The sequence below is a fragment of the Nesoenas mayeri genome, assembly GCF_963082525.1.
Source record: "Nesoenas mayeri genome assembly, chromosome: 30".
In the NCBI taxonomy this organism is placed as follows: Eukaryota; Metazoa; Chordata; class Aves; order Columbiformes; family Columbidae; genus Nesoenas; species Nesoenas mayeri.
Window position 1 is genome coordinate 809,752 of NC_137564.1, and position 27,442 is coordinate 837,193.

Below are 27,442 nucleotides of genomic sequence, written 5' to 3' on the forward strand. Positions count from 1 at the left end.
TCCCCTCTCCGGTCCCCGCCGGTCACCACGGGCCCCCACCCGCTCCTCTCCAGGCGCCCGGGACCTCGTCCCGCTCCTCCACCCGCAGCCCCGCGGCCCAACCTCCGCCAAGGGCCCGAGCGGACCCCTCTCCCCCGCCGACCCCTCCCGCAGCAACGGCGGCGGCGGGGCCGGTACCGGCGCCTTTAACATCAGAGCGGCCGCGCCCCCCTTGATGTCACCGCGCCCCGCCCCTCCCTCCCGTTCTCTCCGGCCCAAGATGGCGGCGGCGGCGGGGCGGGGTTGAGGCGTTTCCGCCGCCCGCAGGTACCGGCGGCTCCGGGGGGCCCGATCCCGCCATGCGGCCCCGCGCTCCCCGCTGATCCGGCCATGCTGCGGCGGCTGCTGGAGCGGCCCCGCTCGCTGGCGCTGCTCGTCGGCTGCCAGTTCGCCTTCGTGGCCTATTTCTCGCTGGGCGGGTTCCGCAACCTCACCGCGCTCTTCGGCCGTGCCGCCGGGCCCGTCTTCGACTACTCCCGCACCCACGACGTGTACGCGAACCTGAGCCGGCTGCTGCCCGCCCGGCCCGGCCCGCCCGACCCCGCGCGGCCGCTGCCGGTCTGCCCCGAGCGCTCGCCCTTCCTCGGTGAGTGCGGGGGAGCGACCGCCGGGGGGGCGGCGGCGGGGACGGGGACCCCCGGGAAGAACCGGGACCTCTAGGGGAAGGATCGGCCCCTCTTGGGGGAGAATTAGACCACCCCGGGGAAGAACCGGCGTCTTGGAGACCGGGACCACCCCTCCGGGGGAAGAACGAGCCCCTCTAGGGGAAGAATCGGCCCCTCCCGGGGGAGAATTGAAGCCTCTGGGGGAAGAATTGGACCCCCAGGGGAAGAACTGGACCCCCAGGGGAAGAAGCGGCACCTCTAGGGGAAGAAGCGGCACCTCTAGGGGAAGAATCGGCCCCTCCGAGGGGAGAACAGGCCCCTCTAGGAGAAGAATTAGACCCCCCCTGGGGAAAGAACCAGCCTCGAGGGGAAGGATCGGCCCCTCTTGGGGAAGGATCGGCCCCTCTTGGGGGAGAATTAGACCACCCCAGGGAAGAACCGGCCTCTTGGAGACCGGGACCACCCCTCCGGGGGAAGAACGGGCCCCTCTAGGGGAAGTATCGGCCCCTCCCGGGGGAAGAACGAGCCCCTCTAAGGAAAGAATCGGCCCCCCCGGGGGGAGAACTGAACCCTCTGGGGGAAGAATTGGACCCCCCGGGGAAGAACCGGCACCTCTAGGGGAAGAATCGGCCCCTCCAAGGGGAGAATAGGCCCCTTTGGGAGAAGAATTAGATCCCCCCGGGGAAAGAACCAGCCTCGAGGGGAAGGATCGGCCCCTCGAGGGGAAGGATCGGCCCCTCTAAGGGAAAACCCGGGGGAGAACTGGCCCCTCTTGGGGCAAGAACCGGTCCTTCTAGGGGAGGAACCAGCTCCTGTTGGGGAAGAACCGGCCCCACAGCTGCCAGCCCGGCCCCGCCACGCAGGCAGTGCCGGTCCTGGGGGGCTCCCGCGGTTCAGGGCAGGGGTCTCCCCCCATGTATCGCCACCCCCAGCCCCCACACCAGCCTCTGCCCCCCACGCAGTCGGCCCGCTGACCGTGACCTTCAGCCGGGTGCCCACGCTGGAGCAGATCCGCGCCAAGAACCCGGCGGTGCAGGAGGGGGGGCGGTACCAGCCCCCCGGCTGCGAGCCGCGGTCCCGCACGGCCGTCATCGTCCCCCACCGCAACCGCGAGAGCCACCTGGGCCACCTGCTCTACTACCTGCACCCCTTCCTGCAGCGCCAGCAGCTCCAGTACGGCATCTACGTCGTGCACCAGGTGAGAACGGGGGGGTTTTGGGGGGGCAGTTTACTTTACCGGGGCCGCCGCTTCACCCGCCTCCCTCCGCAGGCTGGTAATTCCACATTCAACCGTGCGAAGCTGCTGAACGTGGGGGTGAAGGAGGCGCTGAAGGATGAGGAGTGGGACTGTCTGTTCCTGCACGACGTCGACCTCATCCCCGAGAACGACCACAACCTCTACGTGTGCGACCCCTGGAACCCCAAACACGTCTCCATTGCCATGAATAAATTTGGGTACAGGTGAGGAACTGCGGCGTGGGGTGAGCTGGGGGCGAGGGGACCGGCCCTGGCTCAGCGTCCCCCCTTTTTTTGCAGCCTCCCGTATCCCCAGTACTTCGGGGGGGTCTCAGCCCTCACCCCCGACCAGTACATGAAGATCAATGGGTTCCCCAATGAATACTGGGGCTGGGGCGGCGAGGACGACGACATCGCCACCAGGTAGGAAACGGTGGGGACCTACGGGTTGCCATCCCGGTTTATGTCCCCCCGGGGCGGCACCGCTGTCCCCTGCGCCTCGGGTGACGCGGGCTCGTCGCAGGGTACGCTTGGCCGGCATGAAGATTGCCCGCCCGCCCATCTCCATCGGCCACTACAAGATGGTGAAGCACAAGAGCGACAAAGGCAATGAGGAGAATCCCCACAGGTCGGGGGGCTCGCGTTGGGCGGGGGGGGTCAGCGGTGACATGGTGGTGACACCCCCTTGTTGCTTTGCTTTGTCCCCCCTGCCAGGTTCGACCTGCTGATCCGCACGCAGCGCATGTGGACGCAGGACGGGATGAACTCGCTCACCTACACGCTGCTGGCCAAGCAGCTGCGCCCGCTCTACACCAACCTGACGGTGGACATCGGCACCGACCCGCGCGCCGGCCGCCGCGCCCGCGAGGGCCAGAGGTACCGCGGCGCCAACAGCCCCTTCCGCGAGGAGATGCTGCGCAAGCCGCCCCGCGACGCCGCCGCGGGCTGGGGGGACCGGGGGCTGGCTCTGTCCCTGTCCCCCCGCCTGCCCCCGGCCACCGCGCAGCAGCCACCGGCGGGGAACGGCACCCGCGGCGGCGCTGGCTCCCCCGCGGCACCGGGGATCACCCAGCGCAGCCCCGAGGCTGCCGGGGAGGGCGATGGCCACCCAGGGACCCTGCCCGCTCGTGGGGACAACCAGAGCTTGCCGCATGGCACCCGTTAGCCACCGCGGTCCCCATGGACTCTGCTGCCGTGACGAGGAAGGGACCCCGTTGTGTACGGGGGGGTTGTGGCCTTGCTGGAGAGACCAGGGGGAGCTGCTGGTCGCGGGGCCAGCGCCGGGTGCTGGGGGTGGCGCCGGCTCAGCCGCGGCCGTGCCGGGGGCTGCGGTGCTGGATGGTGGGTCCAGGCTGCGCTGCCGGCACACGGTTATTTATTCTATTTATGAGCTGCTCCCTGGACCTTTATAAGGGTTTTTCAATTAAAAAAACACTTTGTCCTACAACCGCGGGGCCGCCTGGTGCTGGGGGGGCTCAGCGCGGCTGCCCCAACAGCCGCCCCACGGCTGCTTTGGCGCTGGCGATGCAGTCGTTGACCGAGACGCCGGCGTAGGAGGCTCCGACCAGGCTGAGGGGCAGTTGTTGCTCCGCCAGGAAGCGGCCGATCCGCTCTGCGGGGATGGGGACGCGCGTGGGGCGTCTGCCAGGCCAGGGGACCCCCCTGTCCCCTGTCCCCCCCTTACCTGTGCGCTGCCAGTGTCCCAGTGTGTACTGGGGGATGCAGGCCTGCGGGGAGCAGATAGTGAGCCTGTGGGATCCCCGCTGTCCCCCCCCCGTGTCCCCTCAGTGTCACCCACCTGGTGCACACGCACGATGCAGCGTGTGGGCGCCGGCTCCAGCCCCAGCTGCTCCCGCACGGCCTCCTGCGCCCGCCGCAGCAGCAGCGCCGGAGCCGCCGCCGCCGGGTCCCCGAAGCTCTGCCCGAACCAGGCGCCTCCCAGCATCACCTGCACGGGCAGCGTGAGATCCCCACGCAGCGTCCCCATTGTCACCGTGACCCCCCCCCCCGGCGTCCCGGCCGCTCACCGTCAGCCGCACCGAGGTGCCCCCCGCGCCGTCGTGCTGGGGAAAGGCCACCGAGTCGTAGACGATGCCGAGGACGGATGTGTCCTCAGAGGAGGGGACCAAGTGCCCGAAGCCCTGGGTGGGAGCAGCGGTGTGAGTGCGCTGGGGACACCCCCGGGCGCTGGGGACACCCCAGGGTGCCGCTCTCACCGTGACGGGCAACGTGACGCCCTCATACTGCAGGTTCACCACGGCCACCGACACGGCCGGGATGCGGCGCAGCTCCTGTGCCAGCGGCTCGGCCTCGGCCGGCAGCACTTCAGCCAGGGCTGGGGGGAGAGGGGACATTGTGGGGTTCCCCCTCCCCACACTGGGGAAACCCCGGCGTCCGGGGGGGTCCGTACCTGCGGCTGGGATGGCGCTGATGACGTGGTCGGCTGTCACGGTGCCATCGTCCAGGGTGAGCTGTGGGGAAGCAAAGCGGTGGAGAGCACCGGGAAGGGGACACTGGGGACACTGGGAAGGGGACCCGCGGGGCCATACCTGCCAGCGGCCGCCGTGGCGGCGCAATCGGCGCAGGGGTGCGTGGCAGCGCAGCTCGACGCCGCGCGGGCGCAAGAAGGCGGCCAGCGCCTCGGGCAGGCTCTCAATCCCACCCCGCAGCGACCACTGGCTCCAGCGCTCGGCCCGTGCCCGCCGGCTCAGCCGCGACTCGGCCCCGCGCTCCTTCCCTGTGGGTGACGACGCCGGTGTCCCCTCGTGCGCCGGGGTGTCCCCCCGCGCGTCTCCCCGCAACCGCGGCGCTCACCGGAGCCCAGCGCCAGCCCCAGCAGCACCGATCGCCGGCGCCGCTCGGCCTCGAAGAGCGCGGGGAAGCAGGAGCGCACGCTCAGCGCCCGGCAGTCCCCGGCGAACACCCCCCGGCACAGGCTGTCCACCGCCACATCGGCCACCTGCGGGGACGCGGGGGGGGGGTGAGGACGGTCCCCGCCCGGTCCTTGCGGAGCCCTGATAAGGCCCCGGCGCTATCGCCCGGCGCAGGCGCTCACCTCCCGGCCGAAGCGGCGCTGAGCGAAGGCGTGAACCGTCTCGTCGGGCGCCGTCCCCGCCGGCGCCAGCAGGTCCCGCACCCCGCTCCACAGCAGCGCCCGCGAGAATGGCGGCACCGGCCGCAGCAGCGCCCTGGGGACAGCGAGGGGACAGGGGAGGGTGGCCCTGGGGACAGCGAGGGCTCAGGGGAGGGTGGCCCGTGGCACCGAGTGTTGTCCGTACCCCAGTCCCGAGGGCAGCTTGTGAAGGGCCCCGCCGACGTACAGGAAGCGGTTTCGGGAGGCCGGGTGGTCCCCGGGGACGGGCAGGATATCACCCTCCAGACCGAGCTCAGACACCTGCGGGGACATGGGGGACATGGGCACAGTGCAGGACATAAGACCCACCCCGGGGCAGCCTCCACCAGACCCCAGCACCCACTCAGGGACCCCGTGCACCCCGGGACCCACATAGGGACCCCGTGGACCCACACAGGGACCCCATGGACCCCAGGACTCACCCAGGGACCCCGTGCACCCCGGGACCCACACAGGGACCTCCCAGACCCCAGGACCTACCCAGGGACCCCCCAATCCCACCCACAGACCCTCCAGCTCCCAGGACCACTCTGGCACCCCAAACCAAGCCCCAGAGACCCCCCAATCCCACCCACAGACCCTCCAGCCCCCAGGACCACTCTGGCACCCCAAACCAAGCCCCAGGGACCCCCCAGCACCCACCCAGGGACTCCCCGGATCTCAGCGCCCACCCAGGGACCCCCCCAAGCCCCAGGAACCCCGATCAGCCCCCTCGGGTCCCCCCTACCATGTGCAGCGTGTCGGCTCCCACCGCCCCCCCGGGCCGGATGCCCCGGGGCCCGTGCTCGAACACGGCCCCGTCGGGGGTGCGGGTGCTCTGCAGCCACCCCCCCAGGCGGGCACCGGCCTCCAGCAGCAACACCTGGGGATAGCGCGGTCACCGCGGGGACTCCGGGGGTCCCGGTGTCCCCCCCCACAACTCCCGGACCCTTCCCGCGCTCACCTTGGGTGGGTTGGGGCCGCGGGCCAAGTGGTAGCAGGCGGCCAGGCCGCTGATGCCGCCCCCCACCACGGCCACGGTCGGCGGCATCGGGGAGCGGAGGGACCGGAGGGACCGGCCCACGGACACGCCGGGATACCCCCGCCCCCGCCGTGACTGACAGGGGAGGAGGCGGGGCTAGGGGCGCGGCAGGCCAATGGTACGACGCTAGCCCGTGACGGACAGGCGCGGGGGCCGCCCAGCGGCACGCTACGACGCCCCGCCCCCTGTGGCCAACGACCAGCCCCGCCCCTCAGCTCCAGAACCTCCAATCCAGAAGCAGGCCACGCCCCTTCTGCCACTAGCCACGCCCCTTTCTACATACCCAGCCGTCGATCCCGCCCCTTTTCCATAGCCACACCCCTTCATCTGCACCCCCGCCCCTTTTTTATAACCACGCCCCTTTCCTTGCAGCCCCGCCCCTCCGGCGCGGTTTCCCAGCCCTTCCCGCCTCCAAATTTGCGCTTTTCGGGTTTTTTTTTTAGTAAATTTATTCACAAAAGCCCCGCCCGGGGCTGCGCGGGCTGCGGCCCCCGCCCTGTGTCCCTGCCTGGCCCCAGGGGGTGGAGCAGCCCTGCCGCGGGGGGCTCGGGGGGCTCACGGCCGCCGGCCCGGGGGCTCCTCCAGCTCGTAGAACAGGACGTAGCCCTCGCTGGACGGCACCTGGTTCTCGCTGATGGGCGAGACGCTGCGGCAGCACCCTCAGCCTGGCTGCCCCACTTGGGAGGGGGGCGCAGGGCCGGGGTGGGGGGTCTGGGGGAGTCCAGGGGGCACCTACCGGGAGTCGTTGTAGACGCGCCAGCCGGCCTGGTCGCGGCAGAACGCGGTGTAGTGTCCGTAGTGCACGCTGCCCGAGTGGTTGCACAGCGCGTAGAGGCTGTAGACGGGGCTGCCTGGGGGTGGGGAAGAGGGGTTGGTGTCCCCATTGTGTGTCCCGCCCCACAGTGTGTCCCCCCAACACTGTGTGTCCCCCCCAGCGCCTCACCCGCCTTCTCGCTGGCGAACTCGCGCAGGTTGAGCTGCTGCAGGGGGAAGTCCACAAAGACCGAGCACTTCTTGATGGAGTAGCGGGTGGTGGAGAACCGGTTCAGGTCTGGGGCAGCGTCAAGGGACACCCCAAGAGGCTGTGGGAGGGGGACACCCGCTCCCAGGACACCCCCCCCACCGCGAGGGTCTCCCCTGCACCACCATCCCCAAAAGGATACGGAGCACCAGGATGCGGGGGAAGCGCTGGATCGTCAGCTTCTTCGTGCTCCGCGTCCGCTGCCGGCACTTGTCACAGACCTGCCGGTGACACGGGGACAGTGAGAGAGGGTTGGGGGGGGTCCTGGGTGGGGGGACACGGGGCTTGGGTGCTCACCGGGGCGTTCTCGGAGTCCAGCTCCTCCTCCTTGGTGAAGAGGCTGAAGCAGTCGTGGAGCGAGACCTTCCCCCCCGCAAAGCTTTTCTGCAGGGGGACAGGGTCAGGTGGGGGGGACAAGGGGGACAAGGGGACACCGGGGGGCTGTGCCCCATTCCTACCTTTGGGATGGGCAGGGAGAGGTCGCAGAACACCTCGAAGGTGGTGGAGCGGTAGCCGCACGCCTGGCACTTCAGGCAGCTCTTCAGCTGCCCCACAAAGAGATCTGGGGGGTGAGGGGTGGGGGGTGAGGCCATGGGGGGCACCCTGGGCGGGTTTGGGGGGTCTGGAGGGGTCACCCCACGCGCCAGCGCTCACCCACGATCTTGCTGTCCTCCCTCTCCAGGTATCGCTTCCACATCTGGTTGGCGCGTTCGTCGTCACTGCGGAGGGAGGAGGGTGGGTTGGGATGTGTCCCCATGGCCGGGGATGTGTCCCCAGGATTGGGGCAGTGTCCCCATGGCTGGGGCAGTGTCCCCATGGGTGAGGATGTGTCCCCATGGCCGGGGATGTGTCCGCATGACTAGGGCAGTGTCCCCATGGCCAGAGATGTGTCCCCATGGCCGGGGATGTGTCCCCCTGACTAGGGCATGTGTCCCCATGACAAGGGCAGTGTCCTCATGGCCAAGAATGTGTCCCCTCCCCAAGGCTGTATCCCCATGGCCGAGGATGTGTCCCCATGGCCGGGGATGTGTCCCCTCCCCAAGGCTGTGTCCCCATGGCCGGGGTTGTGTCCCCTCCCCAAGGCTGTGTCCCCATGGCCGGGGCCGTGTCCCCATGGCCAGGGCTGTGTCCCCATGGCCAGGATTCTGTCCCTATGGGTGGGATTCTGTCCCCATGGCTGGGGCCGTGTCCCGTCCCCACAGCTGGGGATGTGTCCCCTCCCCACAGCTGTGTCCCCATAGCCAGGGCCATGTCCCCATAGCCATGGCTGTGTCCCCATGGCCAGAGATGTGTCCCCATGGCTGGGATTCTGTCCCCATGGCTGGGATTCTGTCCCCATGGCTGGAGCTGTGTCCCCATAGCCAGGGCCATGTCCCCATAGCCATGGCTGTGTCCCCATGGCCAGGGATGTGTCCCCATGGCTGGGATTCTGTCCCCATGGCTGGAGCTGTATCCCCATGGCCAGGGCTGTGTCCCCTCCCCAGGGCTGTGTCCCCTCCCCAGGGCTGTGTCCCCATGGCGGGACCCCCGTCCCTCACCTCAGCGTCTCAGGCTCCTCGAGCGCCGGGGTCCGCCGGGCGTCCGCGAGGATGTTGGGTGTCCGGCGGCCCTTGCGGTTGATCTCCACGTGCAGCCGGTCCATGAAGAACTTGAGGAACTCCTGCGCGTCCTGCTGGCTGCGGCGGGAGGGACCCATCGTGCCCACCGCCCCACGGGTCCCCCCACCGGGATGTGGGGGCTCCAGGGCGTACCCCAATGCAGGGTGAAGGTGCAGCCTCACCTGTACCCGGTGAAGGAGGGGACGTATTTCTGAAAGACGGCCTTGAAGCGCCCGGGGTTGACGGCCTCGGAGGACTCGGGGTGCCAGAGTGCGGCGATGACATCGGCGAAGGCTGCGGGGAGGTGGCAGGTGTCAGTGCCGGGTGGGGGGGGGGTTATATAAGAGATTAGCAGCGGGGGGGGCCCGGTCCCACCTTCGGTGAGCTCCTGGGGGGCGCGGGGGCCGGGCGGCTGCTCCAGCTGGAAGTCGCGGCGCAGGCAATAGTCCCGCAGCGGTTTGGTGCTGCTCAGGCACTGCAGCACGGCGTTCATGAAGCACTGCGGGGAGCGCGGGGACGCGGTGACACCCGGGCCTGGTGTCCCCGCACTGTCCCCTCGTGGTACTGTACCCACAAAAGGGCTGCGGGGTCTCTGGGGATGCAGCGGTCCTGGGTGCTGTGAGCACAGGGGTCCCTGCACACCCAGGGCAGAGGGGACACGGGGACGCGGGCGCTTACCGTGTTACCCAGGTTCCTGAGGCCGACGTGGCCCGAGCCCAGCAGCAGCGTGTGGTGGGTCTGCGGGGACACAGAGGGACAGGAGTGAGACCCATCCCTGCGCAGCAAACCCCCCCGGCCGCCCCGCAGTCCCCACGGCCGGACAGACGGTGGGACAGACGGCCGGACGCAGCGGCGCAGGCGTCACCTCGCCGCTGACGAGCAGCAGCCCCATGACCGCCGTGTGTACCACCGACTCGGAGATGTCGGCGCCGCGGCCCTGCAGCTCCCGCCGGGTGAGCAGCGTGCGGTGCAGCCGGCGCGGCAGCTCCACCAGCCCCGGCATGGCTGCGGGACCGGCTCCGGCACCGCCCGGGGCGCCGGGACGCGACTGCGGCACCGGCTTCGCCGGGCCCCTCTGCCACAGCTCATTAGCTGATCCGATTTCCCCTGGCTATTCTGGGCATGGCTGGAGGCTCATCTCGGGGGGATTAATTAGCGGGAGAGCCACCGCGGGGACAGCGGGGAACGGGGCGCGGAGGCGAATGCACCCGCCGCGCCGGAGAGCGGAGCGGGGGGCTCAGGAGCCCTGTGCCGCTGGCGGGGGACGTGCCATGGGGGGCCGAGCCGCATCCCTGTCCCCCCGTGGGCCCGACACGGGATTTCACAGCATCTAATCCCACACAAGGACCAGGGCAAGCGGATGACGGAGCCCACAGGGACGATGCGGACAGGGCGCAGTGCCCGCCAGCACCCCCGGAGATGAGGGACCCAACCGTTCTACAAGCAGGGAATGAAAAGGGGAGAGGTGAGACCGGCACCCCTGGTGTCACCCGATGCAAGCAAAGCTGCCGCTGGGGACAAATCCCAATGCTCTTACAGCTGTCACCTTCTCCTCGGTCCTGCCGGGCGCCGGGGGCTCTGCCCAGGGGGGGGCTGGTGGGCGCGGGGGCCGTCGGGGCTGTGGGCGTACGGGGGGTTGGGGGCACGAGTCCGCAGGCAGCCCTCGGGCCGGATGGAGAGCAGCGGGGTCGCGGGCTTCCCGTCCAGCCCCGGCGAGATGTTGACCCTGCGGAGCGAGGAGCTTCTCCTGAGCGCCAGCGAGCCGGAGCTCAGCTGGTGGCCGCAGTCCCTCAGCACCAGCCGGCTCAGCACCGCCGCCACGTCCTCGGCGCGGCCGCCACCGCCGCCACCGCCCTGGCTCAGGTCCCCGATGCTGATGGATTTGGAGCGGGCCAGGTTGCTCCGCCGGTGCTCGGCCTCGCGCCCGGCCAGCGACGCCCCGACGGGCAGCGAGAAGGAGGCGCCGCCCGGCACCGCGGCCGCCTGCGGAGAGCCGGGCACCCGCACCGCGTGGTCCGCCTTCACGGGCCCACGCCGGCACGCCGAGCTGCGCAGAGCCTCCCCCCGCTTGGACGCCCGGCCGCGGTCCAGCTCCAGCTTCTTGCCGCGCTCATCCAGCGCGCTGGGCCGCGGCGGCAGCAGGCGAAGCTTGGGCGCCGGGGAGAGGCCGTTGGCGGCGGCGGACGCCAGGGCTGCGGCGTGGCGCTCCTGGCTCAGCGCCCGGTGCCCGCTGGGCAGCTTGGCGGCCGCCTTGGGCTGCGAGGTGACGACGGCGTGGTCCCTGGTGCGGCCGACGCGGTGCTCCGAGGCTTGCGGCATGGCGGGGACGGCCGAGGGGGACGCCCTGCGGGGAGAGGGACCCGGCTGAAGATGGTGGCGCTGGGTTGGCACGCGGGGGGCACCGGGGTGAAAACCCACCTCTCTCGCCGCCGGCACCGCTCACAGCCCCCCGCGGCGAGCGGCCGGCCGGAACGTCCCGTCCGCGGGGGGCCCTGCGGCACAAGGAGAGATGCGCCGGGTCAGCGGATGGGGCCGGGGGGCAGTGTGGCCCTGGTGAGACTCCACAGCCTCGGTGAGACCCCATGGCCCCAGTGAGACCCTACAGCCCCTGGTGAGACTCCATGACCCCAGTGAGACCCTATGGCCCCAGTGAGACCCCATGGCCCCAGTGAGACCCTATGGCCCTGGTGAGACTCCATGACCCCAGTGAGACCCCATGGCCCCAGTGAGACCCTATGGCCCTGGTGAGACTCCATGACCCCAGTGAGACCCTATGGCCCCAGTGAGACCCCATGGCCCCAGTGAGACCCTATGGCCCTGGTGAGACTCCAGAGTCCCTAGTGAGACCTCATATGGCCCTGGTGAGACCCCACAGCCTCAGTGAGACCCCATGGCCCCAGTGAGACCCTACAGCCCCTGATGAGACTCCATGACCCCAGTGAGACCCCACAGCCTTGGTGAGACCCTATGGCCCCAGTGAGACCCTATGGCCCCAGTGAGACCCTATGGCCCTGGTGAGACCCCACAGCCTCGGTGAGACCCCACAGCCTCGGTGAGACCCCATGGCCCCAGTGAGACCCTATGGCCCCAATGAGACCCTATGGCCCTGGTGAGTCTCCACAGTCCCTGGTGAGGCCAAACAGTCTCTGGTGAGACCCCACAGCCTCGGTCAGACCCCATGGCCCCAGTGAGACCCTATGGCCCCAATGAGACCCTATGGCCCCAATGAGACCCTATGGCCCTGGTGAGACCAAACAGTCTCTGGTGAGACCCCACGGCCCTGGTGAGACCCCACAGCCCCAATGAGACCCTATGGCCCCAGTGAGACCCCACAGTCCCTGGTGAGGCCAAACAGTCTCTGATGAGACCCCACGGCCCTGGTGAGACCCCACAGTCCCTGGTGAGACCCCACGGCCCTGGTGGGACCCCACAGTCCCTGGTGGGACCCCACAGCCCCCTGGCACTAAGCCACATCCCCAAGGCGGTGGGTGAGTTCTGGGGGCACCAGCAGCACCGGGAGCGGGTTCCTGCAGCCAGTACCGGGGCTGCGGGCCCCGCGTAGATGCTGCCGGTGCCCAGCAGCGATGGCTGCCCCGGGGAGCTCGGTGCGGCGGGCAGGGAGGACGGGCGGCCGGGATCCCCGCCGCAGCACGTCCAGAGCGAAGGGCCCCGCGGGGCCGGTCACACCGGTGGCAACAGCCGCCGGCCCCGGGATCCCGGCCCTGCCCTCTGTGTCCCGCCCCACCGCTGTCCCCGGCTCCGGTCACCCCGGGCATGGCCCGTCCCCCCGCGGGCATCACCCCCCGCCCCGCCGGGGCCCGGTCCCCCCGCCGCGTCCCACCCCCTGCGGTACCGCGGGACACCGCTGCCCCCTCGGCCGCGCTGCCCGGCCCGGCAGAGCCCCCCCCGCCTCCCGGTGCCGCCGGTGCCCCCCGCCCCCGCGGGCCGCCGCCCGCCGGTACCTGCCGCGGGCCGCCATGGCAACAACTCCCGCAGCGCCCGCCGCCATCTTTGCTCCTCCCGCCCGCCGCCCCGCCCCCGCCGGCCTCACGCGCCGCACTGCGCCTGCGCCGACCCCGGACCACGCCCCCAGCCTGACGCTTCTGCGTCGCCATGGAGACCGAGCGGCGTCGCCCCCCCCCCCCCGCCCCGTCGCTCTTAAAGGGGCCGCCGCCGCGCCCGTTCTTCTTAAAGCGACAGCGTCCCCGAATTCTGTGGCACTGCGGGGTCGCGCGGGGCGGCGGAACCACTGAGGCCGTGGAGGGGGTGGACGGGATCCCCCAGCCCCTCGCCGGGCCCCCCCCAGTGCAGCAAGCAAGGGCAAATCCAGGGCTGAACAGTTTATTGGGCAGCAGCAGCAAAGCGAGGGGGGAGGCGGGAGTAGGTGGGGAGGCCAGGGGGGACAGCACCCCTCGGGGGGGCAGCACCCCCAAACCTCCTCCCCGTGCGCTCACTTCTCTTTGTGCTGGATGATGCCTTTGGCGACCAGGTCCGGGATTTCCACGGCCAGCCAGGGGCCCAGCTGTGGGGACAGAGGGTGAGTGGCCCCATGGGGACACCCCCCTCGGGTGACAACCCCGCCCCCCGCGGGTGACACCCCCCCCCGGCCACGGGTGACACCTTGGACTCACCCCCAGCGCCATCAGATGGGCCAAGCCGAATTTGGGGACGTTCCTGGCCCAGAGGGGCTTGAAGTGGTCGCTTAGGCAGATCTTGCCCCCTCTGCGGGGAGGGGGGAACCGTCAGCCCCCAAAGCCTCCCCAGGGGCGGGAACAACCCCGGGACACCCCTCCCAACCTGTACATCTTGGCCGTCTTCCCGTCCAGCTCGGGGATGGCGATCTCTGGGGCAGTGGCGGGGTAGGTCACCGGAATCTGGAGGGGGACACGGGGGTCAGCGCCTCCCGCCCCCCCCCCAGCCCCACGGTCCCCCCAGCACCCCCCGTCTCCTCCCCACTCACGTCAAACTCGATGCCGAACTCGTACTTGAGCAGCTCATGGATGTACCAGCACTTCCCGAACCACCTGCAACACACCGGGGAGGCCCGGCCCCCACCCCCCTCAGTCCCGGGACCCCCGTCCCGCTCGGTCCCGGGACCCCCGTCCCGCTCGGTCCCGGGACCCCCGCCCCGCTCGGTCCCGGGACCCCCGCCCCGCTCGGTCCCGGGACCCCCGCCCCGCTCGGTCCCGGGACCCCCACTCCCCTCGGTCCCGGGACCCCCCGCCCCGCTCGGTCCCGGGACCTCCGTCCCGCTCAGTCCCGGGACCCCCGCCCCGCTCAGTCCCGGGACCCCCGCCCCGCTCAGTCCCGGGACCCCCGCCCCGCTCAGTCCCGGGACCCCCGCCCCGCTCAGTCCCGGGACCCCCGCCCCGCTCAGTCCCGGGACCCCCGACACCGGAGCGGCTGCGGGTGGGGGGGGGAAGCCCGTCCCGTCCCCGCTCACCCACCGGGTGCCCTCGGCGTTGGACTCCAGGCGGAACCAGTCGTTATCGGCACGTTTGTTGTTCTCCACGTACTGCGGGGGGAGCGGGGGTGAGCGGGGCCGCCCCGAGCCCGCGGACCGGGGGAACCGGGAGGGACCGGGAGGGACCGGGGGAACCGGGAGGGAAGCGGGGAAGCCCAGGGGCCCGGAGCGGCGGGGTCGCACCTGGATGAGGGCGCGGTACTCCTCCTTCAGCCGCGGCGCCCAGCCGTCCCGGTCCCGCGGCCCCGCCGCCGTTCGCAGCAGCGGCAGCTCCGCCACCGCCCGCCGCGCCGCCTCGTCAGCCATGCTCACCGGAAGCCGCCCATTTTGGCTGGGGGCGGAAGTGACGCTTGAAGACTCACCGAGCCTCCCGCCGCCATCTTGCTTAGGGGCGTAACACACGGGAGGCGGGTGGGCGTAGGGCGCCATCTTTACTAGGGGCACGTGGCGGGCGCGACGCCGTTTCCACGCCTCCATCTTTAGTGCGGGCAGAATTGAGTTTGTCGGGTCTCAGCCCTTGTTATGTTCCCCCTCCCCCCCAAAAAAAAACAGGGACACAGTGGCGGCTCCAACGCTTTATTGTCGCGGGGTGGGCGCTCAGGGCTTCCCCTCGCCCTTGCCCAGATCCAGCAGGGAAGTGAAGAGCCCCACGAAGTTGCTGCGCAGCTCCTGGGCCAGCGGTGCCAGCTGCTTGTTGGCCCGGTCCAGGTATGCCCTGGGGAGAAGCGGCGATGAGGAGGGGTCCGGGGGCAGCTGAGGGGTCCCCCCTGTCCCCCCTCATACTCGGCCTGGCTGCGCAGCTCCTCCGCCTGCAGCTTCTGGGGCAGCTCCTTGGTCATGAACTCCGAGAGGGTCTGGAACTGGCGGGTGAAGAAGCTGTCGAGGGTGGCGGGAGCCGTGTCCTCGGCCGGGGCCTCGCGCCGCACCAGGGCGGCCTGGAGGCGGCAGGCGCAGAGCAGCAGCAGCAGCGCGGCCAAAAGCGCCTTCATCTCGGCAGGGCAAGGAGGCTGCGGGACGGGGCAGCGCTGGCTCCACCAGCCCCTCCTGTCCCCTTTGTCCTGCTCCTATCTCCTTGCCCCATCGCTGCCCCAGTGTCTCCATCCCACCCCATGGAACCTTTGTCTCCCTCCTGCCCCACAGCCCCACCGTCCCGCTCACAACCCCGTCCCAGCCCCACAGCTTTGCTGGCACCATCCTGTCCCTTCCCACCGCACCCCATAGCAGCTCTGTCCCCGTCCTGCCCCATCCCTGCCCCACAGCCCCATCCTGCCCCCTGGAACCCCAGTCTGCCCCACAACCCCATCCCTGCTGCACAGCCCCTCCTGTCGCACAGTCCCATCCCTGTCGCACAGTCCCATCCCTGTCGCACAGTCCCATCCCTGCCCCACAGCCCCATCCTGCCCCACAGCCCCATCCTGCCTCCCACAACCCCATCCTGCCCCCTACAACCCCATCCCTGCTGCACAGTCCCTCCTGCCCCACTGCCCCATCCCTGCCCCACTGCCCCATCCCTGCCCCACAGCCCCATCCCTGCCCCACAGCCCCATCCTGTCCCACACCGGCTGCTGCTGACCTGGGCAGGACTCTAGGGGTGCAGGAGCTGTGGATCCCCCCTCAGGAGCTGCTTATATCCCCCCGCCAGCCCCTGCCCTGGGGCCCGGGTAAACACGGCGGGGGTAACGGTCACTGCAGGGGACGGCCCCTCCGCAGCCCCACACCCCCGGGCGCTGTCCCTGTGTCCCCAGCGCCCCATGACCCCAGGCAGGATGCAGGTGGTTGGTGACAATGGCTCAGGGATTTGGGCTGGTGGGGGCAGCTGGTGGCTTATTGCAGCACTAGCACCCCCAGAAAAGCCGCTGGACCCCCACTCTAGCACCACTGTAGCTCCCGGGGGTCCTGGCTTGGTGGGGTCACCCTGGGGGGCTGCCCACCCTGGTCACCACCAGCACCCGTGGGGCGAAGGTCACTGTCTGCCTTATCGCTGACCCTCGGCCGCCAACGTGACGCTGTGACTCAGCGCGGGGCGGGGGGGACCCTGGGGACACCCCGCGGCAGCTCCAGCGCTGTTTGGGGACAAATGGCCAAAGGGCACCTGGGCAGCACCGAGGGCAAATATTCTTTGTCCCCTGGGTCACTGGTGGGGCCACCGGGGTCTGAGTCCCTGCCCAGAGCAGCCCCTTCCAGAAAAGCTGCTGGTGGTGACAGGGGGGACAGGGGGGACAGGGAGGGGGACGTGGGGCGAGAAGAGGACATCGGCAGGGGACATAGCGGGGACACGGGTGGGAATTGGGTCACAGCCAGGGGGACCCGGGGGTGCAGGGAGGGACACAGAGGGGACACGAGGGGGACAGGACACGGAGGGGGTGGAGGATAGAAGATGGGGGCACACGGGAACAGAGGAGATCGGGACAAGGGACACGCGTGGGGACACACGCGGGGTCTGGCCAGCGCAGTCGGGGAGGCCCCGCCCCCGCCGGCTCAGCCAATGGGTGCCGAGCGCTGCCCGCACCCAACATGGCGGCGACCTCGGGCGGGCGCGGCCCCTCGAAGCCGCTTCCGGCGGCGGCGCCCGGGCCCGTGATGGCGGCGGGCAGCGGGGCCGGGGGGGGCGGGCGGCCATAGCGCCGGGTCGGGCCATGGGCAACGCGCTGGGCCCCGCCGGGCCGGCCCCGCGCCGGGGGGAGCCGCTCGGCAGCCCCGGCAGCTTCGACGAGCTGCACCGGCAATGCAAAGGTGCGGCCGGGGGGACCGGCGGGACACCGGGGCTGGGGGACATCGGGACCGGGGGGACATCGGGACCGGGGGGACACCGGGACTAGGGGACATCTAGACCGGGGGACATCGGGACCGGGGGGACACCAGGGCTGGGGGACAACGGAACAGGGGGACATCCGAACCGGGGGGGGCATCGGGGCAGGGGGACATCGGGACCGGGGGGACACCGGGGCAGGAGGACATTGGGACCAGGGGGACATTGGGACCAGGGGGGGCATCGGGATCAGGGGGACATCGGGATCAGGGGGACAGTGGGGCTGGGGGACATCGGGACCAGGGGGCACTGGGACCGGGGGACATTGGGACTGGGGGGACATTAGAACCGGGGGGCAATGGGACCTGGGGACACCCCCGGTGGTCCCGGCAGCTTTAGAGGCTCCCGGTGGCGCTGGGGGACGGGCTGGTACTAGGTGACAAGGGGGGGTCTGGGAGAGGTGGGGGGACACTGGGGAGGACAGCAGGTGGCACTGGGGGTGGCCGCAGGTGGCACCGGGGGTGGCAGCAGGTGACATGAGGGGTGTCAGCGGTGTCCCCGCTCAGCCCCCCTCTCCCGCAGAGGTTTTCCCGCAGCAGATGGAGGGGGTGAAGCTGATCGTCACCAAGACCCTGAGCAGCCACTTCCAGGTCAGGACCGGGGGGGACACGGGGACCTTGTGCTGCAGGGGGTGGCCACTGCCACCCACGGGCCACCCCCTTGGTCCCCACTGATGTGCCGTCCCCGCAGGTGACACACACGGTTCACATGAGCACCCTGGGCCCCTCCAACTACCACTTCAACGCCACCTTCGTGGGCGACCGGCAGCTCAGCCCCACCGAGGTGAGGTGGCCCGGGGACACTGGGTGGCCCGGGGACACTGGGTGGCCACAGAATGGCTGCAAGGCCACCAGGATGGGCAAGAGGTGAGGGGCTCCAGGGGGATGGGGTGTCCCCAGCTGACCCCCCTGTGTCCCCAGGCCTTCCCCACGCTGGTTGGGGACATGGACAACAGCGGCAGCCTCAACGCCCAAGTGCTGCAGCTGGTGGCCGAGCGCATCCGCACCAAAGCCGTCTTCCAGGTGGGACCGGGCGGGAGGGGACCCCGGGTTGGGGGGGGGTGTCCCCCACCCTGGGTGGTGACAGGACCCCCGTGGTCCCCGTCCCCTCGCAGACACACCAGGCCAAGTTCGTGACGTGGCAGTTTGACGGCGAGTACCGGGGGGACGACTGCACGGCCACCCTCACGCTGGGCAACCCCGACATCCTCGGCGAGTCCGGTGAGCGGGGTGTCCCCCCCGTGTCCCCACCCCGGGGCGCAAAGGGACGGGCGCTGAGCGCCGTGCTGTCCCCACAGTCATCCTGGTGGCCCATTTCCTGCAGAGCGTCACCCCCCGCCTGGTGCTGGGGGGGGAGATGGTTTATCACCGGCGGCCGGGGGAGGAAGGAGCCATCCTGACGCTGGCCGGCAAATACACGGGTACGCGGGGGGCCGTGGGGACAGGGACACGGCCCGGGGGTCCCCGCCGATGTGCTGACCCCGGGGGGCACCCCGACCGCCCTCGCCCTCCGCTCGCCTTCTCTTCCAGCTCTCAAGTGGGTGGCGACGCTGAACGTGGGGTACGGGGGGGCCCACGCCAGCTACTACCACCGAGCCAACGAGCAGGTGAGTGTCCCCCGCCTGTCCCTGTCCCCACGTGTCCCCGGCTCCCCACGGGGTCTCACGTTTGTTCCCCCCACCAGGTGCAGGTGGGGGTGGAGCTGGAGGCAAACACGCGGCTGCAAGACACGACCTTCGCTTTTGGCTACCAGCTGAACCTGCCGCGGGCCAACATGGTCTTCAGAGGTGAGCGGGGAGCCGGCGCCCACCGCCCCGGCGCTCACCGACCCCCCCGCGCTCACCGTCCCCCCCGCAGGGCTCGTGGACAGTAACTGGAGCGTCGGGGGGGTGCTGGAGAAGAAGCTGCCCCCCCTGCCCGTCACCCTGGCTCTGGGCGCCTTCCTCAACCACTGGAAGAACCGTTTCCACTGCGGCTTCAGCGTCATCGTGGGCTGAGCGGCCGCGGGTGTCACCGTCCTGCTCAGGGAGCCGCCGCCGGGGAGCCCGCGGATGGGGGGCCCGATCCTTGGCGGCCGGGGGACACTGTGTGACAGTGCGTGGTGGCCGTTAACACCCCAGGGCTGAGGAGTGGGTGCTGCATGGGTCTGGGGGCCCCAGCGCCACGTCCCTCCCGCGGCACAGGGACCCGCGGAGCCTGGAAAAATAAAGGAGCTTTACTTGTCCCCGTGGTGCGCGGTGGCAACGGCGCGGGGGGGCTCGTTAGCTGATGATCTCGGAGAGCAGCGGCGTCATGGAGGACAGGTCGCTGATGTGCAGCATCTGCCGCAAGCTGTCCACCTTCAGCGTCTGCAGCTCCGTCAGCAGCAGCAGCAGCTTCGCGTACACAAACCTGCAGCCGGGAAGGGGGGTTTGGTGACCGTCCCCGCGGCGTGGGGACCGTGGTTGTGTCACCCCCCCCTCCACCCGGTATGTACCGGCCCTCGGGCATGGGGTGCTGCTGGTCCATGTAGCTCTTGAGCGTCAGCGCCGTCTTCTCCTGGAACTGGTCGACGATGTCCCGCTGGGTGATGCTGGCGTGGTCTGAGGACAGCAAAGGGGGTGACGGTCAGCGTGGCCGAGGGGACACCCCACGGCGGCCCCCGTGGTGCCCACCTGGTGAGAAGAGCAGCATGGCCTGGACCAGCACGTACTCCACCTCGTGCAGCTGCAGCTTCTTCAGGCTGATGTGGAACTTGAGCACTGCCTCCAGGTGGAGCTCCTCGAAGCCGACTAGGGGGGCAGAGCGGTGAGGGGGGGACAGGGACACCGCTGTCCCTTTCCCCCCCGGTGCCAGCACATCCCCTCACCCAGCATGGCGTCCTTGATGGTGTAACAGTGCGGTCCGCACTCCCAGGCTTTGCTCTCGGTGTTGAACACCGTGTTGAATTGGATGACGGAGATCTCCAGGCTGGACCCTTTCAGCAGCGAGATCTGGTCCTCGATGGGCAAACCCCTGCGGGGTGGGGGTGACGTGGGGGTGTTAGGGCTGGGGGCAGAGGGGTGTTCTCCCCCGGCACCCCCGTGGTGGTTTAACACGAGCTGGTAATTAAACCGCGCAGCCGCTCACTCACTCCAATAGGGGAGAGAATCCAAAGGGAAGGGAGAAATTGGATCGAGATAAAGACAGTTGAATAAAATAGCAAAGTACTAATATGCTACTAGTAAGTATATATATATAATAGAAATAAAAGATGCTCGAGGTGATTCCTCATGAACACGCTGAGCAGCCAGTCCCAGGAAACGGCACCTGGTCCCACAGCCCATCCCAGAGAGAGAAAAGAGGGAAAGAGGCAGAACAGCCCAGAGGCCTCTGCAAAATGGCAAAAGGCTCAATTAAACATCCCGACCAAAACTCCCCCGGCTGCGCCAAAAAGAGCAAAGAGAAGAGAGAGACGGAAACTGGAAGGCCCCACTCTTAAATAATCAGCATGACGCTAATTGGCTGGAATACTCTGATTGATAAATGCGGGTGTCAGTCCAGCTCTGTCCGTCCATCCCCTTCCTCGCTGCCTCCCCCCTGTGGGCAGAGCTCAGAGTGTCCTTGGCTCTCAGAGCAGAGCAATTAAACACATTAACTGTGCTGGGCTGGTATCTCTTGCTCTCAAACTAAGTCCAAATAACGAGCGATGGAAAAGGAAGGTTTGTAACCGCATGAGGAGAATTAACCCGTTTTTAGCTAAACCAGCACACCCCGCAGACCTGAACACCGGGATCTCTTTGGCGAAGTTGATGACCTGCCGGATCATGAAGGTGCTGAGGTCGGCGAAGTGGGGCAGCATGGAGAAGACGTCGGGCAGCACGTCCTCGTCCAGACAGGTCACCCGTGGGGACAGCGGCCACTCGGTGGGGACACCCGGCTGCGTCGGGCTCTGCGGCTGCGAGCTGGGCACGTCGAGCCGCACGGCGGGCTGTGTTGGTGACACCGGGGTCAGCGCTGTGCCGCGGCACCCGGGGTCCGGCCGCGTCCCCGGTGGGTCCCTGCTCACCCAGTAATGCATGAACTGGGAGAAGCTGGGGTCGAAGGTGCGCTGATGGGCTGCCATGAGCATGGCGATGAGCTCCCGCTGCTCCGCTGTCACCTCCACCGTCACCTCTGCCGTCACCTCCCCTGGCGGCTCTCGCCGCCGCTGGCCCCGCAGCGCCCGCCGCAGCCGCAAAGCCTCCTTGGACATGATCACTGCCACCCGCCGCCACCGTCACCGGGATGAGCCACAGCCCCGCGCCGCGCGGAGCCACCGCTGCCCTGCAGTCCCCTGTCCCCCCTGTCCCCTGCTGTCACTTCTACGCCCCTGTCCCTTGCTGTCCCCTTGCCCCGGCGCTGCCCCCTCCCCTCTGCCCCCACATCCTCCCGTGTCACCCCACCCACGCTGGTCTCCTCTGTCCCATGTCCCCCCAGATTGTCACCTCCAGGTCTCCATCATCCCCTTTCCCACATGTCCTCCCATCCAGGTTCCCTCTGCTCCATGTCCCCTCAGGTCACCCCTGTGTTGCTGTCCCCATGTCACCACACTCACTGTCCTTCCGCATGCCCACGTCCAGGCACTTCTGGAGGCGACAGGCCTGGCACTGCCGCCGCTTGGCCTTGGTGACGGGGCAGCTCCGGGAGAAGGGGCAGGTGAAGTGGACACCCTTGTTGATGGAGCGCCTGGGGGCACACGAGCCCACGGGACTGTCACTGCGTGTCCCCAGGGCGGGCAGAGGAGCAGCACCTTATCCCACCCTGTCCTGGCCCGTCTCAACCCATCCTGTCCTGTCCCATCCTATCCCATCTTGTCCCCGCTGTCCCATCCCACTCCATCCCCTGCCACCCATCCTGTGTCACCCCCGTCCCCCCGCGGTGACACCCCCCACCTGAAGAAGCCTTTGCAGCCCTCGCAGGTCATGACGTGGAAGTGGTAGCCATTGGCGCGGTCCCCGCACACGGCGCAGACCTTCTCCTCCTCGAGCTCCGTGTCCTTCCCCCCGGGGACAATGGGGACCGGCAGCGGGCACGGGCTGCTCTCCACATCCGAGGGGCTCGACATGACCGGTGACAGTGTCCGGAGCAGGGGGACGGCAGGTGCCCAGCGGTGCCGTAACCGGGAGCTGGTGCCCACCAGTGCGGCCGTGCCCGGTGGTCAGTGTCACCAGCGAGGGAGCACCCGGACCCCACGTGTCCCTGTCACCTCCCAACCGGAGCCCTGTGGAGTTTGAACCTTGAACTTGGGCGAGGTGGCAGCAGGAGGGGACAGGCGGTGTGGGAGGGACAGTGGGGACAGGCGGGGACGGGACAGACACGGGGACAGTCAGGGATGGGACAGACATGGTGACAGTCAGGGGTGGGACGGACACGGGGACAGGTGGGGACACGGCAGACACAGGGACAGTCAGGGATGGGACAGACATGGGGACAAACAGGGGCGGGACGGACATGGGGACAGGCAAGGGGACATGTCGATGCCGGGGACAGTGTTTGAGGTGTCAGAGCCCGGAGGAGATGGCGACATGGCGATGGCCATCCTGCCACCAACCACCGCGGGGAGGTGCCACCGGTGTCCCCAACCCAGGACCCCCGGGCAGGGCCCGTCACCCCACCTGTCACCCCCCACCTTTGGATGGCGGCAGCTGGGGGGGTGACAACAGCCACGACCTCCCGGACCCCCCGGTCCTCCCGGTTCCCGCTCGGTGGGGCGTCGAGATTCGTCGCGGGGGGGGGGGGTTGACACATGCGGGGGGCGGGTCCCCTCTCGGCCCCGCCCCCGCGTCTCATTGGCTGTTCGCAGCCGTCACTCAACCGCGCCCCTTCAAAGGGGCCGCGGCGTTCGGGGCCCCGCTCACCGGGAGCGGCGGCGGCACCGGAGCGGCGATGAGCGAGGTGAGGGACGAGACGAGACGAGGGCTTTCCCATTTTCCCCTCGTTTCTAGCCAAAAGGGAGAGGAGGGAACGGCGGTGATGCTGTGCCTGGAGTGGGGGGGGACCCCGGAGGTTCGTGGGGGGTCCCGGTAAAATGGAGCCCGTTCCCCGCGGTGCGGGTTTGCTGCCCCGTGTCACCCCCGGGCACCCCCTTCTCTTCCGCAGCGCAGCCACCATGAGTCCCCCCCCGCGGCGGAGGCCCCCGGCGGGCAGGAGGAAGGTGAGGATGCCCGGTACCGGCGGCTGCACCCTCGGGGTGCCCTGTCACCGGTGCCACCTCTGTCCCTATGTCCCTCTGGGACCCCGCTGGCTGTTCCCGTCCCCGGAGTGTCCAGGATCTGTGTCCCCACCATGGTGGGGGTGACACCTGGATGGATTTGGGGACCCGCTCTGCCCTTTCCCTGCCCCTGGGGGGTGTCCCCTGGGTGTCCCGGAGTGAGTTTGGGGGTGTCAGGCTGTAACCAGGGCAACCCCCATCCTGTGTGTGTCCCCCCTCCCAGCCAAAGCCGGCGACCCCAAGAAGGTGGAGGAGGAGGAGGAGGAGGAGGAGATCGACATCGACCTGAGCGCACCCGAGACGGAAAAAGCCGCGCTCGCCATCCAGGGCAAATTCCGCCGCTTCCAGAAGCGCAAGAAGGAGTCGGGACCCTGAGAGGCTGCGGGGTCCCGGGTCCCCCCCCTACAACCCCATCCTGAGCTCCGCCGCACCGGGGGGACAGCGAGCGGGGCCGGGGGGGGCTCAGCCCGTCCCTCGCCCACCCTGGGTGCAGCTGGGGGTCGATGTGGGGGGGACAACACCGAGTCCTGTGTCCACCGGAGGGGAGGTGGCCCTTGGGCGAGGGGCTGGCGCGCAATCGCCTTTTTCCCCGGAGCGGTTCCGATTTTCCTGCCCCTGGGCGTGTTGGGGGGGGGGGACACACACTCACCGGTGTCCCTTGAGCGGGGGGAGCTCCTGTCCCATCCCGGGGGGTGCGACACGGCGGGAGGGACTTGCTGCAGCCCACCAGGACTCCCCATCTTCGCACCGCTCCCTCCCCACATTCCTGTCATTGTCACCGTCCTCTCGCCTGGCGGCGGGGGGAGGATTTTAGCATGTGTAAAGAATAAAACGTCATGGGAGAGGAGCCGGGCTGGTGTGTGGTCTATGCAGGGGGGGGGTGTGGAGATTGTTCCCCAGGTGGTGACACCCCCCGAGTCCCCGTTCTATGGGGGAATGGGGTGCAGCCCGTCCCTGGGGCGAATGTCCCCACTTGGGGAGTGGGGGGCACAGGCAGGTGTGTCCCTGAGCTGTGGGTGGTGGGTTCCCCGCTTTGACTGGCGCTTTGGGAACGGCTTCACCCCCCCGCCCACCAGCGGTTTCCCATCACCCTCAAATTTGGAGTTTTTCCCCTAAAATTCTGCCCGGAGTGGCGACCTCGGCACCACCGCGAGAAATATGGGGGGGAGGGTTTAAAATGAGCCATTTGGGGGGGCTCTCTGTGCTCAGACGCGAAAAGCTGCCCAGTACCACGAGGTAAATGGGGACACAGGGACCCGGCGTGGAGCCGCAGTGGCAGAAATAGCTCCTGGAAAGAAAAACAGCGTCCGTGGCCAAGGGACACGCAGGGCCCAGGGGACACCCCGGGCCGGGGCTCGGCCCCCGCTCGCTTTGCAGACTTATTAGGGAAAAGACAATTATAGCCCCGGGGGCAGCGCGGGGACCCCCCGTGGGCTCAAGCTCAAGGGTGGTGGCCGTTAATTAACTCAAACGCTTGATGGGACGAGGTGGGTGGTCCTGGGGTGGGTCGCAGCCATGATCCATCACTTCACCCCTGGGGAAACTGAGGCACAGCGGCAGCGCTGCCCTTTTCTCTATGGGAGCTGGAGACCCTCCGTGTGATGAGTTCGCAAGTGCTCAGCACCGCCCCACCCCGCACCCCCGAACACCCCCACTTCGAGCCGGGGTGACACTGCGCTCCTGGAGATGTGAGTTTTATTAACGGTGCCGTGGGGACACGGACGGGACATAGAAAAACGGGCACCGGGTGATGGGCACCGGGTGACGGGCACCGGGGGTCCCCCAGCCGGGCCGCAGCTTCTCCTCCTCCACGAGGCTCCGGTCGACGTGGGGGGGCCGGGGGGTTACGGGGCGGGAGGGTTAATGGGGGACGGGAGGGGGACGGAGGGGACGGGGCGGGGGGCCACCCCATGACGTCATTTGGGCTCGGTCGTGGGGAGAGACGAGAAAACGGCCAGAAAAGGAGCAACGACGTGGGCAGAGAAAAACCCTCCCGGAGATTGGTTTTGGGGGGGGGGACACTAGGAAGGGACGGAGGCAGCTCGGTCCCACGGGGACCCTGCAGGTCCCTGGGGAGGGGGGACCGAGGCAGCTTGCGGGGGGGGGGACAGACTCAAAATTCAGTGTTTGCATCTTCAAACAGAAAAATTACATCAGAGCCCGGGGCTGGGCAGGGCAGCGGTTGCGCAGAGGAAGGTACCGACCGAGGGGCTTCGGGATGGGGCGGGGGGACACCGGGGTGTCCCCGAGGTGGGGGGGACACGGGGCGAGGACCACACCCCGCTCCTCGCCGTGTCCCCCACCCCGGGGCGGCTACTTCCCGGAGCCGGGGGGCGCCGCACCCCGTCATGTCTCGGCATTGGGCTTGATGATGTTCATCAGGGCGCTCTTGAGGCTGCCCCTGCTGGGGGAGCGGACGGCGGGCGGGGGGCGCGCAGCCTCGGGGGCCTCCCCCCGCAGCTCCATCTCGATGGTCATGACGACTTTGGGGGGCCGGGGGGCCCCGGCGGCCGCCCCCGCGGTACCTTCCCTGCCCGCTAACCGCTATTTCTTATCCTTGCGGGAGTCCCCGGGGGCTCCCTTGGGTTTCTTCTCGCTGGCCGCTTTGGTGCCGCGGCTGTGGTCCAGCATGGCGTAGAGCACCGGTGCCTGTGGGATGGGGCGGCATCGGCACCGCGGTGCCCCCAGCAGCCTCTCCTCCCACCCCAAAAAGCAGGAGAGGGGTTCACCCCCCTCCCCAACCCCTCATACTCACCTGCCGGCTGCGCTTGGACGCGTCCTTGGCCGATCGCTGCAGCTTCCCCTTCTCCATGGCGCTAAAATTGGGGCGGAAAGGAGAAAATGCAGCTCGGAAACACCGACCCCTCGCTGGTTCAGCCCCATTTTGGGGTCTTTTTGGCCCCAATGGGGTGGGGTCTCACCTGAGCCGTCGCTGCAGGGCCACCTGCCGCCGCAGCCAGCAGTAGCGGATGAGATAGACCAGGGCCACGACCACGGCCACCAGCAGCAGGGCCCCGCCGATGATGGAGCCCAGCACCACACCATAGCGGGTGGGCACTGCGGGGACACCAGCACCCACTCAGCCCCCTGCCCACGGTGGGGAAACTGAGGCAGGGGAGGGGGAAGCGCCAGCACCGTCCCGTACCTTTCTCGAAGACGTAGAGCGTGACCTGGGAGGACTTGCCCACGATGTCGGGCGGGTTCTTGACGTCGCAGGTGAAGGTGCCGTTGTCGGTGTAGTCCAGGTTGTGGATGACGATGGAGCCGTCCTTGCGGCGGGGGTTGCCCACCCACTCCATCCGCTCCTTGAAGGTGCCCACGTCATCGATGTAGGGCTGACCCTTGGCGTAGTGGAATATCTAGCGACATGGACAGACAGATGGACATTGGGGTGATGGTGGCTCCAGGCACACCAGGTCGCCCCCCACAGAGGAGCAGGCGCTTACAGAGATGCTGTCACGGCTGCCCTCGGCCTGGAAGTGCCAGGTGATGGAGATGTCCTCAGAGATCCACTCGCTGGACCAGAAGCTGCAGGAGAGGGTGACGGGGGAGCCCACGGTGCCGTAAACCTCCCGCTGCGTGTACACGTGGATGGAGGATGTCGGGGATGGCCCTGCCGGGGGGACAAACCCATCAGCCCCATAGGGACCCTGTCACACCCCAACACCAGCCCTGTGCTGCCACCAAGGGCTTTTGGTGGCCCTGGAGAAAACACAAGGGCTGTGGGGGGACAGTGGCTCCTTGTGCCACCACACGGACCCTCCTCCCTGATGTCCCCACAGGGACCGTGTCCCAGTGCCAGCGTCACCTGGGGACCGCAGCAGGGTCCAGCACCTTCTCCTGTCCCTAAGGAGGTGGCTGATGCTGGGACCCTCCTTGCAGCCAGGTGACAGGGACACTGCAGCATCATCCCCGCAGCATCACCACCATGGGTGACAGTCCCAAAAGTAGGTGGCCACCAGCCCCACAGTCACCTCCTGGGGGTCTGGAGCCTCCCGGTCGCCCCCTCCCCAGCACCCCGGATTTGAGGATGAGCAGCCCCAGTTCCCCGTCCCCAGTTTACCCAGCACCGCGAGCAGCCCGGCGAGGAGGAGGAGGCACCCGCTGCCCTCGGCACCCTGCGACATGCTGGCTGCTGTCACCGGCCGGCTCCGAGCCGCATGGAGGGCTGAGCGACGGGCCGGAGGGTGCCGGGGGCCGGGGGCCGAGGTTTAAGAGCCGGCGGCACCGGGCGATGCCCGCGGAGCCGCGGCCTCGGGCCAATGGGCGCCGGGCAGGTGGGGGCACCGGGGGCACCGGGCAGCCG

General features: G+C 69.1%; 8 protein-coding genes across 12 annotated transcripts; 2 read left to right on the forward strand and 6 right to left on the reverse strand.

Moving 5' to 3' along the window:
• The first annotated feature begins 265 nt into the window (after positions 1-265).
• B4GALT3 (beta-1,4-galactosyltransferase 3) lies at positions 266-3,105 on the forward strand. The gene is made up of 6 exons (XM_080360971.1): positions 266-625; positions 1,607-1,842; positions 1,915-2,105; positions 2,181-2,303; positions 2,404-2,508; positions 2,595-3,105. Exons 1-6 carry the CDS (start codon positions 370-372, stop codon positions 3,043-3,045), a joined length of 1,362 nt encoding a protein of 453 aa, XP_080217097.1. The 5' UTR covers positions 266-369; the 3' UTR covers positions 3,046-3,105.
• A 133-nt stretch (positions 3,106-3,238) lies between these two features.
• Positions 3,239-6,082, reverse strand: PPOX (protoporphyrinogen oxidase). 5 transcript variants are annotated; one of them, XM_080360966.1, is made up of 12 exons: positions 5,957-6,082; positions 5,741-5,875; positions 5,159-5,274; positions 4,936-5,068; positions 4,695-4,839; positions 4,430-4,617; positions 4,291-4,351; positions 4,097-4,215; positions 3,908-4,021; positions 3,679-3,828; positions 3,565-3,607; positions 3,239-3,492 (listed from the first exon to the last, which is right to left on the reverse strand). In XM_080360966.1, exons 1-12 carry the CDS (start codon positions 6,041-6,043, stop codon positions 3,356-3,358), a joined length of 1,428 nt encoding a protein of 475 aa, XP_080217092.1. In that variant the 5' UTR covers positions 6,044-6,082; the 3' UTR covers positions 3,239-3,355. The 5 variants fall into 5 exon arrangements, with proteins under 5 accessions (XP_080217092.1, XP_080217093.1, XP_080217091.1 ...); XM_080360967.1 differs by lacking the exon at positions 3,565-3,607; XM_080360965.1 differs by having other exon boundaries at positions 3,239-3,607.
• Positions 6,083-6,479: 397 nt separating this feature from the next.
• USP21 (ubiquitin specific peptidase 21) lies at positions 6,480-12,669 on the reverse strand. The gene is given in 14 exon segments (XM_080361012.1): positions 6,480-6,680; positions 6,771-6,885; positions 6,978-7,085; positions 7,198-7,276; positions 7,353-7,439; positions 7,514-7,617; positions 7,710-7,774; positions 8,594-8,731; positions 8,836-8,947; positions 9,029-9,152; positions 9,332-9,391; positions 10,191-10,231; positions 10,234-10,997; positions 12,616-12,669. Coding segments are annotated over 14 exon segments (1,935 nt in total). The 5' UTR covers positions 12,663-12,669; the 3' UTR covers positions 6,480-6,589.
• Positions 12,670-12,978: 309 nt separating this feature from the next.
• On the reverse strand, positions 12,979-14,436 carry UFC1 (ubiquitin-fold modifier conjugating enzyme 1). The gene is made up of 6 exons (XM_080361035.1): positions 14,301-14,436; positions 14,101-14,168; positions 13,614-13,677; positions 13,451-13,527; positions 13,285-13,375; positions 12,979-13,175 (listed from the first exon to the last, which is right to left on the reverse strand). The coding sequence occupies exons 1-6, from the start codon at positions 14,421-14,423 to the stop codon at positions 13,104-13,106; spliced, it is 495 nt and encodes a 164-aa protein (XP_080217161.1). The 5' UTR covers positions 14,424-14,436; the 3' UTR covers positions 12,979-13,103.
• A 278-nt stretch (positions 14,437-14,714) lies between these two features.
• Positions 14,715-15,106, reverse strand: APOA2 (apolipoprotein A2; the record flags this gene model as incomplete). Its single annotated transcript, XM_080361059.1, has 2 exons — positions 14,715-14,832; positions 14,901-15,106. 2 exons carry the CDS (start codon positions 15,104-15,106, stop codon positions 14,715-14,717), a joined length of 324 nt encoding a protein of 107 aa, XP_080217185.1.
• A 1,535-nt stretch (positions 15,107-16,641) lies between these two features.
• Positions 16,642-19,061, forward strand: TOMM40L (translocase of outer mitochondrial membrane 40 like). The gene is made up of 9 exons (XM_080361068.1): positions 16,642-16,850; positions 17,449-17,516; positions 17,617-17,709; positions 17,847-17,948; positions 18,041-18,146; positions 18,224-18,346; positions 18,456-18,532; positions 18,610-18,712; positions 18,783-19,061. The coding sequence occupies exons 1-9, from the start codon at positions 16,754-16,756 to the stop codon at positions 18,920-18,922; spliced, it is 909 nt and encodes a 302-aa protein (XP_080217194.1). The 5' UTR covers positions 16,642-16,753; the 3' UTR covers positions 18,923-19,061.
• A 5-nt stretch (positions 19,062-19,066) lies between these two features.
• NR1I3 (nuclear receptor subfamily 1 group I member 3) lies at positions 19,067-21,990 on the reverse strand (the record flags this gene model as incomplete). The annotated part of the gene is made up of 8 exons (XM_080361104.1): positions 19,067-19,316; positions 19,402-19,507; positions 19,580-19,696; positions 19,774-19,919; positions 20,666-20,874; positions 20,953-21,143; positions 21,481-21,611; positions 21,818-21,990. 8 exons carry the CDS (start codon positions 21,988-21,990, stop codon positions 19,187-19,189), a joined length of 1,203 nt encoding a protein of 400 aa, XP_080217230.1. The 3' UTR covers positions 19,067-19,186.
• Positions 21,991-25,628: 3,638 nt separating this feature from the next.
• Positions 25,629-27,263, reverse strand: MPZ (myelin protein zero; the record flags this gene model as incomplete). Its single annotated transcript, XM_080361145.1, has 6 exons — positions 25,629-25,785; positions 25,892-25,952; positions 26,058-26,193; positions 26,282-26,495; positions 26,583-26,749; positions 27,200-27,263. The coding sequence occupies 6 exons, from the start codon at positions 27,261-27,263 to the stop codon at positions 25,681-25,683; spliced, it is 747 nt and encodes a 248-aa protein (XP_080217271.1). The 3' UTR covers positions 25,629-25,680.
• Between the last annotated feature and the right edge of the window lie 179 nt (positions 27,264-27,442).